The 13,173-nt window shown below is 41.6% G+C and overlaps 1 protein-coding gene across 1 annotated transcript; it reads left to right on the top strand.

Annotated features, from left to right (window-relative positions):
• The first annotated feature begins 252 nt into the window (after positions 1-252).
• LOC142496635 (uncharacterized) lies at positions 253-1,587 on the top strand. Its single transcript, XM_075603296.1, has 2 exons — positions 253-307; positions 671-1,587. The coding sequence occupies exons 1-2, from the start codon at positions 259-261 to the stop codon at positions 1,585-1,587; spliced, it is 966 nt and encodes a 321-aa protein (XP_075459411.1). The 5' UTR covers positions 253-258.
• Positions 1,588-13,173: the final 11,586 nt, after the last annotated feature.

The raw sequence follows: 13,173 nt of genomic DNA, 5'->3' as shown, positions 1-13,173 counted from the left end.
TATCCTCACGCATTACTGCAGAAACATAGTATGTTGTATGTTAGGGAACTCAAAAATTCTAAGTACACAGGCATGTACAGTGTTATTACAACTATTTATGTTCACTTTCACACACATTTTCGGTTAAGGAACTGATGTTGTTAGTTAATCATAAATACAGAACATACAATAAGTGTTTGTTCAATATTTACACATGTAAATGTAAAACTTATGTTATTGTTATATATAGTTGCCCCTGGAGGACATGTGTCACCTGAGATGGAACAAGTGTCTTCACCTGGGTCAGCCAGCTCAACACTACTAGAAGGTGAGTGTATCATTTGCTGGCCATATAATATGTGCTCTTCTATATGTTATGTTGTCATGTGCATTATTTGTTTTGCACATCTTCTTTAAATAGGATTACTTAGTGTCAGTGAAAATTAAGTGTAAGGCAACATGTATTGTGTTAGTGATGTTAATTATCATGTAGGACTTCTGAGTTTAGAGCAACTTTTCATTCATTCATATTTCATACTGAGTCCAAACATTATTCGTAAGTCAAGGTAGTTTTTAATGAGGTTATAAAACGTATGGAAACATGTTAGGTGTTACTTAGGACACAGTACAATTACATAGTAACACAGCAAACATTAACATGCCATTTAATAATGTGTACATTTCTTTTTAGAACATCATGGTGATGAGGATGATGAGTATGATGAGGATGACGCCACAGAAGAGACTGAAATACAATCATGTGACCATGAAGAGGTGCCAATAGAAACTGTTGTACCGCCAAATCGTCCATCAACTTCCACATACGATGCAATTGTAGCTTCAGAGGGAAAAATAGTGGACGCAGAAAATCGTCGCCATTCAGACATGATGACAGTGCTGGAAAGGATGATTGGACTGCAGGAAGAAACAGTATCACAATTGGCACATCTCCACAGAGTCTTCATTGAAGTGCCTAAACAGTTGCAAAAAATCAACACCTCATTCGAAGCATTAGTTGTTCAGCAAACACAAGCTAATTACTGGAGAATGACTAATGTACCACAATTCAACACCTCCCAGCCAGGATCTGTTCATGCAGGTCAGTTTTCACCACATTCATCTGATATTCATTCACCAGGCCCAAATGTTACCGGTCAAGTAGCAGACATTGCTGTGCAGGTTCCTGATGACATCCTACCGCTGCCATCTGTACAAATTCAGCAGCAGACACCTACAAAGGAGGCGACAAAAACAAAACAAGACACACATGAAACAGACCAACCATCACTTGTGCAGTGTCTACCAACTTGCTCACATGTGTCACTGGGCACAAGCCCTGTCCGTGAACAGTCACTACCCAAAAGCCCTGTAGGTGAATCGCTGCCCAAAAGCCCTGTAGGTGAGTCACTGGCCACAAGCCCTGTAGGTGAGTCACTGGCCACAAGCCCCGTAGGTGAACAGTCACTGGCCACAAGCCCTGCCCGTGAAGTGCCAGAGGCCACTCAAAGTGGCTCTGTTGTGCCTAAAGTTGGTGGCAAAAGAAAAAGGAAAATTCAAGAGACAACAAGCAGGCCTGTTACTCGCTCGCAAAAGGAACAAAAAAAATAAATGTTATAATTCAGAAAATATGTCTTTGGCCTTGTTTTGTTGACTTCAGATTATCTAATTACTATTGTATGTATGCTGAAGACTGTGTTGTTTCCAAACTTTCAACTATGTTCTTGTACACGTGAAGTTTTGGAAATGTTAACACTCATAATTAATTGTGTTATAAATATTTATGTTGTAATCGTCTGTTCAGTAATGGTCCACCAGGAGCCAGTTGCTAAGTTTAGAGAAGCTGCCATTGACTTTGCAGCAAAACATTGCATTTGGGTGTGTTAATTGATGTAAGAATTGCATATGCATATTAGTCACATGCAATTATTAAAACACCTAAGTAAGTGCAAACATCTTTCTTGTACGTGTACAGCAGGATTATGTGTAAATTATTACTTACCTTTGCCTTGCTTGGCCATTGTAATTTTGTCCTTTAATCAGTTGTGTGTTCGTTTCTATAACATCTCAGAATGTATAATAATATATACACACACACACACACACACACACACACACACTGAGTGAGTGTGAGTGTGAGTGTGTGAGTGTGTATATATATATATGTATATATGTGTATATATATATGTATATATGTGTATATATATATGTATATATGTGTATATATATATGTATATATGTGTATATATATATGTATATATGTGTATATATATATGTATATATGTGTATATATATATGTATATATGTGTATATATATATGTATATATGTGTATATATATATGTATATATGTGTATATATATATATATATATATGTATATATATATATGTATATATATATATATATATGTATATATGTGTGTATATATATATATATATATATATATATATATATATATATATATATATATATATATATATATATATTGTGACAGAAACCAGGGGTTGGTAATAAACTCCATATACAGGGCTCCCAGGATACTGAACAGTTTCTGTCCTGTCTAAGCTGAACAGGGCAGCCTCGTGGTACAGGCACTCCATTCCACAGTTTGTCTGCTGCCTGTTTTCTGTCACCTGTCATGCTGATTAGAGTTCAGGTATATAAGACCTGTTTCCTGTTTCCTCTGGGCCCCGCCCAAGAGCCTGGAAGGCTGCTGAACTGCAGAGGGGTGAGAAAGCCTCTTTCCCAAATCGCTTCATTCATTCTGTTAGTTTGTCTAAAGACTGCAAAGGTACTTATTTTGTTGGTGGAAGTGGACAAGCCACTTCCAACTCTGAGTCAGGGACATCTAAGTTTAAGTTATCGCTCAGACGAGCAGCTTTTTGTTTGGCTTTGTTTTCTGTTTAAACTGTGGCAGTCTCAGTGCCTGGGACTGAATAAACCAGGCATAGCCTGTTTAAAGGAACAGTACGTGACGTCTCATCATTTAACCTACCCTAAAAGACCGTGTTCTAACAGTCCCGGACAGACGGCGGAGCCCCGGAGTAAGCCGTTTGTCACATATGGTGGAGAATGCGGGCAGAACACTAAAAGGTCTGGGGGTTAAAGAACTTGAAAAAAAAAAAAAAAAAAAAAAGGTTTTTTTTTCTCTCTCTCCAAACAAGATGGAAGACGTGGTGAGTGCGCTGGTACGCAATGTCGCTGTCCAGAGAGACGCGAATGAAGCCCTGCAACAGGCGAATGCAAACCAGCAAGAGACAAACCGCTTGCTGAAAGAGGAGCAACAGCGGTTCGCTCAGGGCTTACAGCAGGAACTCGAGATCCTGAGGGAGACTATCAGTAACCTTCCACTGGCAGCGGCAGCCCCAGTTCCGAAAATGACCAGGGCAAGCCACTACCTTCAGAAGATGGGACCCTCGGATGATGTGGAAGCCTATCTTCTCACGTTTGAACGCACGGCACAGAGAGAGGGATGGCCAGAAGCTGAGTGGGCTGGTCTAATCGCACCCTTCCTAAGCGGCGAACCCCAGAAGGCTTACTTTGATCTAGAGCCAGCCGAAGCTAACGTCTATGCAAAATTGAAGTTCGAGATCCTCGCCCGCCTCGGCGTAACCACGGCTGTTCGCGCCCAAAGGTTTCACGCATGGTCCTTCACGATGGATAAAGCCACCCGAAGCCAGATGTATGACCTCATCCACCTCGCCCGGAAGTGGCTACAACCCGAGATCAACTCAGCAAGCCACATCGTGGAACGGTTGGTCATGGACCAGTTCTTGAGGAAACTTCCCTCTGCCTTACGCCATTGGGTCAGTCGGAGTGACCCCCACAATGCAGATGAGCTTGTGGCCCTCGTAGAAAGGTACAATGCAGCAGGAGAGCACCCGCAACCCACAGTCGTGGAGCAACCCCACTACCCGAGGTTCCAGGACTCTTCCAGAGACGGTAAAAGGGTACCGGGGTTAAGGGGAGCTGAAGAGCGGCGACCACCTTCACGCAGCACCAGCAACAGTGGTTCGCACACTAAGGGCAATAGCCAACATGGGGAGCCGGGAAAAGGCTCTAAGTGGGACACAGACTATGTACCTAAATGTGTAAATTGTCATGAGAGGGGCCACACAGCAAAAATCTGCCCACTAAATGATGAGCCCATGCAATGCAACAGCGTGGAACCCTATTCGCTGTTGTCCCAATGTATGGGCCCTAGCCCAGAGGACCCCTTGAATAACCATCTGTGGGCATTTGTAAAGGTTAATGGTAAGAGGGTTCGGGCACTTCTTGACTCTGGGAGTATGGTCACACTAGTGTCCGAATACCTATTGCCCATTAAGAAGAAACAGGTAAACAGTTCACAAAGAGTGGCAATTTGTTGTATACATGGGGATAATCATGAATATTCCACTGTTGATGTTTTTTTTGAAACAGAATTTGGTTCTTTAGATTTCAAGGTGGGTGTTGTACCCAAACTGGCACATGATGTGTTAATAGGGACCGACTTTCCCCATTTTCTAAAAATGTGGTCCCCAGCTCAGAATAGCGCCCAGAGTTCAATAGCAGACCATAACGAAGTGTTAGAAGAAACAAATCCTTTCCCTTTTTCAGAAATGGAGGTTGACGAGGGCCCAAATAAGAAAGGGGAAAAGGAGGAGTGCTGTGAAATTCCGTTCCCCATCACTACTTTGGTAGGGAATACCCCAAATCAAGATGTTGATCAGGCACTTACCACCCCAGTACAGGATAAGACCCTCGCTGACCTAGAGGTCAGTCCTGGGAGTTTTAAGAAGGCCCAGTGGGAGGACCCCACATTAGCGGTAGCAAGGGGAAATATACGGGACCAGAATAGTACTCATGGCCAACCAGATAGGTCACTTGCTTACCCCTACTTCGAGGTAGAGAACGACCTAGTATATCGGGTTGATAAAAGAAAATCAGTTACAACTAAACAATTGTTGGTACCACGGACATTCCGTAACGTAGTATTACACCTCGCACATAGTCATCCATTGGGGGGACACCTAGGGGTGGAAAAGACAAAAGAAAAGGTTCTCCGAAGCTTTTATTGGCCTGGGGTTCTGGCAGAAATTACAAACTATTGTTCCTCATGCCCAGAATGTCAGATCACCGCCCCGTTCAAAGCATACCGCAGCCCATTGGTACCCCTTCCCATAATAGAGGTACCATTTGACCGGATTGCTATGGATCTAGTAGGACCCCTAATAAAGTCTGCTAGGGGACATCAGCATATATTGGTAATATTAGATTATGCTACCCGATATCCGGAGGCAGTTCCCCTACGTAGCACCTCTGCTAAAAACATAGCAAAAGAGTTAGTACTTCTGTTTTCCCGGGTCGGAATTCCTAAAGAGATCTTATCTGACCAGGGAACACCATTTATGTCCCAAGTAACAAAAGAGCTATGTAAACTCCTAAAAATCAAGCATCTCAGAACCTCAGTCTATCATCCACAAACAGATGGTTTAGTGGAAAGGTTCAATAAAACCTTAAAGAGCATGTTACGCCGGGCGGTCGATAAGGATGGGAAAAACTGGGACTGTTTGTTACCATACCTGTTATTTGCCATTAGGGAAGTTCCCCAGTCATCCACAGGCTTCTCCCCGTTTGAACTATTGTATGGCCGACATCCAAGGGGCTTACTGGATATAGCCAAAGAAACTTGGGAACACGAGGTTACCCCTTACAGAAGTGTAATAGAGCATGTTGCCCAAATGCAGGACCGCATTGCTGCAGTCCTACCCATAGTGAGGGAACACATGGAGAAAGCTCAAGAAGCACAAAGGAATACGTATAATAAGGGTGCTAGGGTCAGAATTTTTTTTCCAGGTGATAGGGTACTAGTTCTGGTTCCCACCGTGGAGAGTAAATTCCTTGCTAAATGGCATGGGCCATATGAGGTCTTGGAAAGAGTGGGAGAAGTAAATTATAGGGTAAGGCAGCCAGGTAGGAGGAAACCTGAGCAAATTTACCATATAAACCTACTCAAGCCCTGGAAAGATAGAGAGGTCTTGTTAACCCTAGTACCCCCAGGTCCGTCAGAGAATCAAGAAACTGACCCAGAGGTTAGCATAGCTGAAACACTGTCCGTGCATCAGAAACGAGAGGTCCAGAGTTTAGTGAGAAGGAACAAAGAAATCTTCTCTACACAGCCAGGTAAAACTAACGTAATTAAACATGACATAGTCTCTGAACCGGGGGTCCGAGTTAACCTTAAACCGTACCGAATCCCAGAGGCCAAGAGAGAGGCTATAAGTTTAGAGGTTAAAAAAATGCTAAAACTAGGCGTAATTGAGGAATCCCAAAGTGGGTGGAACAGCCCTATAGTTTTAGTCCCAAAGCCAGACGGTACAACAAGGTTTTGTAATGACTACCGGAAACTAAACGCGGTGTCAAAATTTGATACTTATCCTATGCCCAGGGTGGATGAACTTGTAGAGAGACTGGGCAAAGCCCGATATCTCACAACCCTAGACCTAACAAAAGGGTACTGGCAGGTTCCCCTCACAGAAAGGGCAAAAGAAAAAACAGCCTTCTCAACCCCAGACGGCCTCTTTCAATATAAGGTGCTGCCTTTTGGCTTACATGGAGCTCCCGCCACATTCCAAAGAATGATGGATAAAATTTTAAAACCACATGTTCGGTACGCTGCCGCCTACCTGGATGATGTGGTAATCCATAGTGAAGATTGGCAGTCCCACCTTCCAAAGGTCCAAGCTGTGCTCGACGCAGTTCGGTCTGCTGGACTAACTGCTAACCCCGCTAAATGCACTATTGGTCTGGAGGAGGCCAAGTATCTGGGGTATTCTATTGGTAGAGGGTTACTCAAACCACAAACACTCAAAGTAGAGGCGATACAAAATTGGCCAAGGCCAGTCACAAAAAAACAAGTAAGGACCTTTTTGGGGTTAATTGGCTACTATAGGAGGTTTATTCCCAATTTTGCAACTAAGGCAACCCCACTAACCGACCTCACAAAAGCAAGAGGACCGCTAATGGTAAAGTGGTCCCCCGAAGCCGAACAGGCCTTTAGAAGCCTGAAAGAAGCTCTCTGTGCCCAACCAGTGTTGGTCACACCTGACTTCTCCAAAGAGTTCGTAGTCCAAACCGACGCATCTGAGGTAGGGCTGGGGGCAGTACTCTCCCAGGAGTCTCAAGGGGAGGAGCACCCCATCCTTTATTTAAGTAGGAAACTAAATCCCCAGGAGAAAAATTACTCCATAGTCGAGAAAGAGTGTCTCGCAATAAAGTGGGCTGTAGAGACACTCAAGTATTATCTGTTGGGGAGAAAGTTCCGATTGGTCACAGATCATGCACCCCTTACCTGGATGTGTCAAAATAGGGAGAAGAACGCTAGGGTGACCAGGTGGTTCCTAAGCCTACAGCCCTTTAAATTTTCTGTGGAACACAGGTCGGGGCACAAACATGGCAATGCCGACGGGTTGTCAAGGATGCACTCCCTAATATCCATGGTCGCTCACCCCTCGAGGTCTGAGCTGGGGGGGAGGATATGTGACAGAAACCAGGGGTTGGTAATAAACTCCATATACAGGGCTCCCAGGATACTGAACAGTTTCTGTCCTGTCTAAGCTGAACAGGGCAGCCTCGTGGTACAGGCACTCCATTCCACAGTTTGTCTGCTGCCTGTTTTCTGTCACCTGTCATGCTGATTAGAGTTCAGGTATATAAGACCTGTTTCCTGTTTCCTCTGGGCCCCGCCCAAGAGCCTGGAAGGCTGCTGAACTGCAGAGGGGTGAGAAAGCCTCTTTCCCAAATCGCTTCATTCATTCTGTTAGTTTGTCTAAAGACTGCAAAGGTACTTATTTTGTTGGTGGAAGTGGACAAGCCACTTCCAACTCTGAGTCAGGGACATCTAAGTTTAAGTTATCGCTCAGACGAGCAGCTTTTTGTTTGGCTTTGTTTTCTGTTTAAACTGTGGCAGTCTCAGTGCCTGGGACTGAATAAACCAGGCATAGCCTGTTTAAAGGAACAGTACGTGACGTCTCATCATTTAACCTACCCTAAAAGACCGTGTTCTAACAGTCCCGGACAGACGGCGGAGCCCCGGAGTAAGCCGTTTGTCACAATATATATATATATATATATATATATATATATATATATAGTACTATATAAACTGGTATACACAAACTAATACACTTCATGCTTCCTTGTGAAAGCACACTATTTTAATAATACAGGCCTAATGTTTGAGAAATATCCTAAGTATGAGACTCTAACAGTATTGTGCTTAAACAAATGTTTATTACTTCATTCAATCATGTTTCTCACCATTTAAATAGGTTTCATACAAGGTATACTTAATGCCATCAATGTTGTGTGTACTCCTGCAATATAAAAAAAAATAAAATATTATATATAAATATATATATATTTTTATAAGAGATATATTTATATATATATATATATATATATATATATATATATATACACACGTATTTAAACTCATGCAGACAGGGAGTTAACCAGACTTTCACATACACACAGAAATGTAAGCGGGGAAAAAACATTTCTTTTTGCAGGTGTGTTTTTACTGATATGCCTGGCTAAGAAATATTTTCACACACTGGTCTTTGTTAGTTTTCAAAAAAACACTATGTGAACGCATTCACAGTCTAGGGATGTTTTTCACAAACGAGATAAAAGAAGGAGAAATGTTTCTCCCACAGTCCCATATCACGAACCACAACTGTTAACCCAATTAGACAAACAAATCCAATTGGCGTTTGAAATAAGGAGTCAAAGTAGTTACTTTTGTTGACCTTGACAAGGAAAAACAGGAGTTTGTTAGCCATTCAGCACATTCATTTTGATGAGCAAATAACACAGACCTGCACACAGCTTTTGTGCTACTCAGACATGGCTGATGAATTCGTTAACAATATTAATCCCCTTTTAGGGTATAAGTACATGATCTGTGAAGCCATCTTGAACAGTCGCGGACAGAAAGCAAGCACACGCCAAATCGATGATTTCATTCGAGCAAAATATCCTTATTACCAAGACCGTAAGCATGCACGGAATTTTAATTCCTCAATAAGATTCACTTTATCAAGTAATGACTTTTTTGAACGTGACCAGGATAAGCTACAACACACCTATGGTTTCTGGAAGATTGCCCCGGAAAAACAATTTATCCTGAAAGACGGCACTTATATTGTCGTGAAAGGCATATTTATTCCTAATGGCAATAGCAATGTATCCGCTACTACTGATCCGTTTGAATCGATACGTGCTGCAATATCTGCAGCCTCCATTCCTGAAACCCACATTGTACAAGAACAAAAGTACTATGATTATGTACCAAGCCTTTCAGCTGAAATTGCATTGGAATGGGAACCGGAAGAAATGAACCTACCTCCCGACCAATTATTTGAAGAAAGCAGTGGCGATTCCTATGAGCGCATCCTGGAGGAGATATGTGCCATACTGGATTCAGCGGTTGGGTTAAGCGTGGATGAAAATGGCTTGCATTTCTGGAGCGACCAGTTGCAGCCAGGCGAAGAGTTAATTCTAGAAGAATGGTAAATATAACAATCGTTATGCGTTGACTCTGCGTTTAAATTTTTTTTTTTTTTGTAACCACCATTTTCACTTTCAATGCGTGGATACAGCGTAACATTGCAGACTGCATAACATGTAGCGATCACAAACAAATTGTTTCCTAATACAATATAGTAGGACCTGAAAGAGTAGTACACATTGCTGACGGAATAAATATACGTACTTTCCTATCCCTTTAAACATATTAGCAACATTTTACCATTACTCTAACACATACCTGTTTTGTTATCATGCAACATCTACAACATTGAAAACCGGGTCCACCACGTATGACGTGGGACCCTTGTCATGGGCCAAGGCGTCCTTAAAAAGGATTAGTGATGTAAGTCCCGCCCCCAAGCGACGTGCGCGCCTCAAAGCCTATTGGCTGTCATGTTTTGTTATAGTAACGGTAACTGCAGTGTGTGATGCGTGCGGCTCAGTGTTTGTAGGCGTACCCTGGGCGTTAGCCGAATGTTAATTGAGTGGGAGGAGTGTTAGCGTGCGTTTCACGCTGGCTTAACATGACGTCACACGTATTGCATTTGCGCATTGTGTTATCGGCCGTGCTTTCTGTTCAAACACGTCTGTTTAAAAAGAATACAGATGTACTCGTTTAGAACGAATGTAGTTTCGTCTTCATTGTATTTGAAATAAAGATGTTATGTTTACTGGTATTTTCAACATGTATTGAACGCACAACGTACGCTTTGTTTTGCGCATGCGCTAACAGTTAGTGGAGCCAAGCGTGAAGTGCGTGCGCACACAAAGATGTGCGCGCACATCTTTCAGTATACAGGCAACGTTCACTTCTTATACATAGTTATGCCTGCTACAAATTTAAAGAAACATTACATACTGATGAACAGTTTTACTTCTAACATATAAGTGACTGACGTGTGTATCTACACAATCATATAGAGCTGCGTAACGCGTTGTCACGGATGCATATCTAGTAAGGTGCCATCTTTGACCATCATGTGTTTGCTGTATTTCAGAGATGTCGGGGAAGATACAATCGGATCAATGTATGATTTCAGAAGAGTCTACCTTTATATGAGATGATTGTGAGGAGGAGCCACCGACTACTATACTACATATGGAACTAATTTTATATTGCTTGCAGCGCTTATTAACAAACAATTAAAAATGTGATACCCTTATGCCTATATTGCATAAGCACTTAATTAACATAATGATGTTGCAAAAGAGTGCCTCATGAATTTTTATTGAGTGTTCTTTAATGACTACTAACATTTTATGACATGGTGTGTTTTATATATAACAACCATTCCCACTCTGCTAACACATTTGTGTATTCTAATATGTAATGGAACGTATGACTGTCGAAACTATGTAACAATAATAATAATAATATGAGCATGTTCATGTATAGGGCTGCTAGTTGTACGCAGCGATTTACAGACACATGTTTCAGCCTGAGGTCCCTGGCCCGTGGAACGTACAAATGTTTTTTTGCCGCATGAGGCACAGGGAGATAAAGTGACTTGGCCAAGGTCACAAGGAGCCCACACCGGGAATTGAACCAGACTCCCCTGCTTCAAACTATCAGTGCCAGTGTGTGTCTTTACTCAGTGAGCCACTCCTTCTCCCAATGTAAAGGACACTTACAACCAAGTAGCCATTTATTTTTAAAATCTCTTGTTACATGGGTATGTAGATAAAATGGTTTGGGACTGTAGCAAATAATGTTACTGGCCAGATGTTATGGTCCCCTCCAATGCATGATGTTCTGAATATGACATCACCATCATGTTATGAAGTACGTTTCTGTGTATATTTCATTAACCTAACTAACTATAGTTTACTGTGTTTATTAATCGTTTAGAAATACATAGTATAGTCAATATGATGATATAAGCTACCATAATAAAGCTGGTGTTATCATTTGTCGGTGTTATACATGGATCCTACACCAATTGATAGAGACACAAACAGTTGTCTTAAAAAGTGTGTCTATGCTAGTGATGAATGTGCTCCCGTAAGTAAACAAATAAGTACAGTTATCCCCTTTTCTCCAACCACCTCTATATTACATTAATGGAAATTATAAGGAAACATACATAAAATGTGATGAAATGTGAGTAATCATTTTGTAATACAATGCACATGAAAGCTCAAGAGTAGCTAAATGCATATACATGATACAGAAAGTACATATATGTAACATTTGTGTTTAAACCAATATGTTGGGTTTTTAGTTCCAATAATTATAGGAAGATTGAGGTAGCCACATCTTATGAGAGATGTCAGCAAATATACATACCATGATCAGTCATACTGGAGATATACCTATAATGCAAAGGAACAATATATAAATTGCAAACATTGACATGCCATCTTCAGTACCGTAAACAACACAGCAAAGTGTGTATTTGGTGTTAAATGTACAACACCATGTATATTTCATGACATTCAAAATGTAAATCAGCCTGGTGTACACATCATATGGATGTACATGTTACACTGCACCAATAACATTGTATGTAAGCATACTAGAAGCATGAATGATTATGGGCATAATATGTGTTTTGTCTTAGCATAAGGAATAACACAATGCTAAAATATTATTGCTTTGTTACCCAAGTTGTATTCACATACACACAACTAAAGTACAATTGAAGAGGGATTATATAACCTGTGCAACAATAACATACCGGTGCCACATCCCTTTGTGCACACAGCAGAGAAAAGAAAGGTGTGCAACCCATATTCATCTGTGTCCTAACAGAAGGTTATATAAAGAAACATTATTGTTAATATAACATAATTAAACTATAAAAGTAGTACTAGGAACATATGAGTTTGTACTTACAAGAAAAAAATGAATTGATGAGATTCTGTCGTGTCTGGCCACCACTGGCTGTTTGTTCATTTTCAGCAGCTACATGGGTGGGATGCTCGTCTACCAAAGCCTCAGCTAGGTCTGACTGTACATTGTGCCTGAGTGCAACATTGTGCAAAATGCAACAGGCAAGGATAATATCAGACACTTTTTGAGGCTTGTATAGAAGAGCCCCACCAGTTCTGTCCAGACACCTAAACCTGGTCTTGAGTAGGCCAAATGTCCTCTCTATAACAGATCTTGTAGATATATGGGCTGCATTGTACCTGTCCTCTGCTTCAGTTTGAGGGTTTAGCACCGGAGTCAAGAGCCACGGCCTAATTCCGTATCCTGAGTCACCTATAATGAATGGAGCACACATAAGCTGACATTAGTGATCAAATTCTACAATGCCAACATTCCTAAATCAACATGTGTTTTGTGTTACAACATGTAAATATGTACTCACCCAGCAGCCAACCAGGTTCAAAATGTCCCTCTTCGAACGCATGGAAGACTGAAGAGTTCCTCAGGATAGAGGAATCGTGACTGGAACCAGGGAACTTGGGTACCACATGCATTATCCTCATCGTCGCATCACATACCACCTGTACATTGAGTGAATGGTAGTGCTTCCGATTGCGGTACACATGCTCACTCTGACTAGGTGCAATCAAAGCAACATGTGTGCAATCGATTGCACCCAGCACACATGGTATCCCTGCTATATTATAAAAGCCAGTCCTGACTTCCAGCCACTCTGTCGCCTCTGTAGGAAAA

The sequence above is a fragment of the Ascaphus truei genome, chromosome 6, assembly GCF_040206685.1.
Source record: "Ascaphus truei isolate aAscTru1 chromosome 6, aAscTru1.hap1, whole genome shotgun sequence".
NCBI lineage: Eukaryota > Metazoa > Chordata > Amphibia > Anura > Ascaphidae > Ascaphus > Ascaphus truei.
The sequence above is the reverse complement of the archived record's forward strand: the minus strand, read 5'-3'. Positions and strand labels throughout refer to the sequence as shown.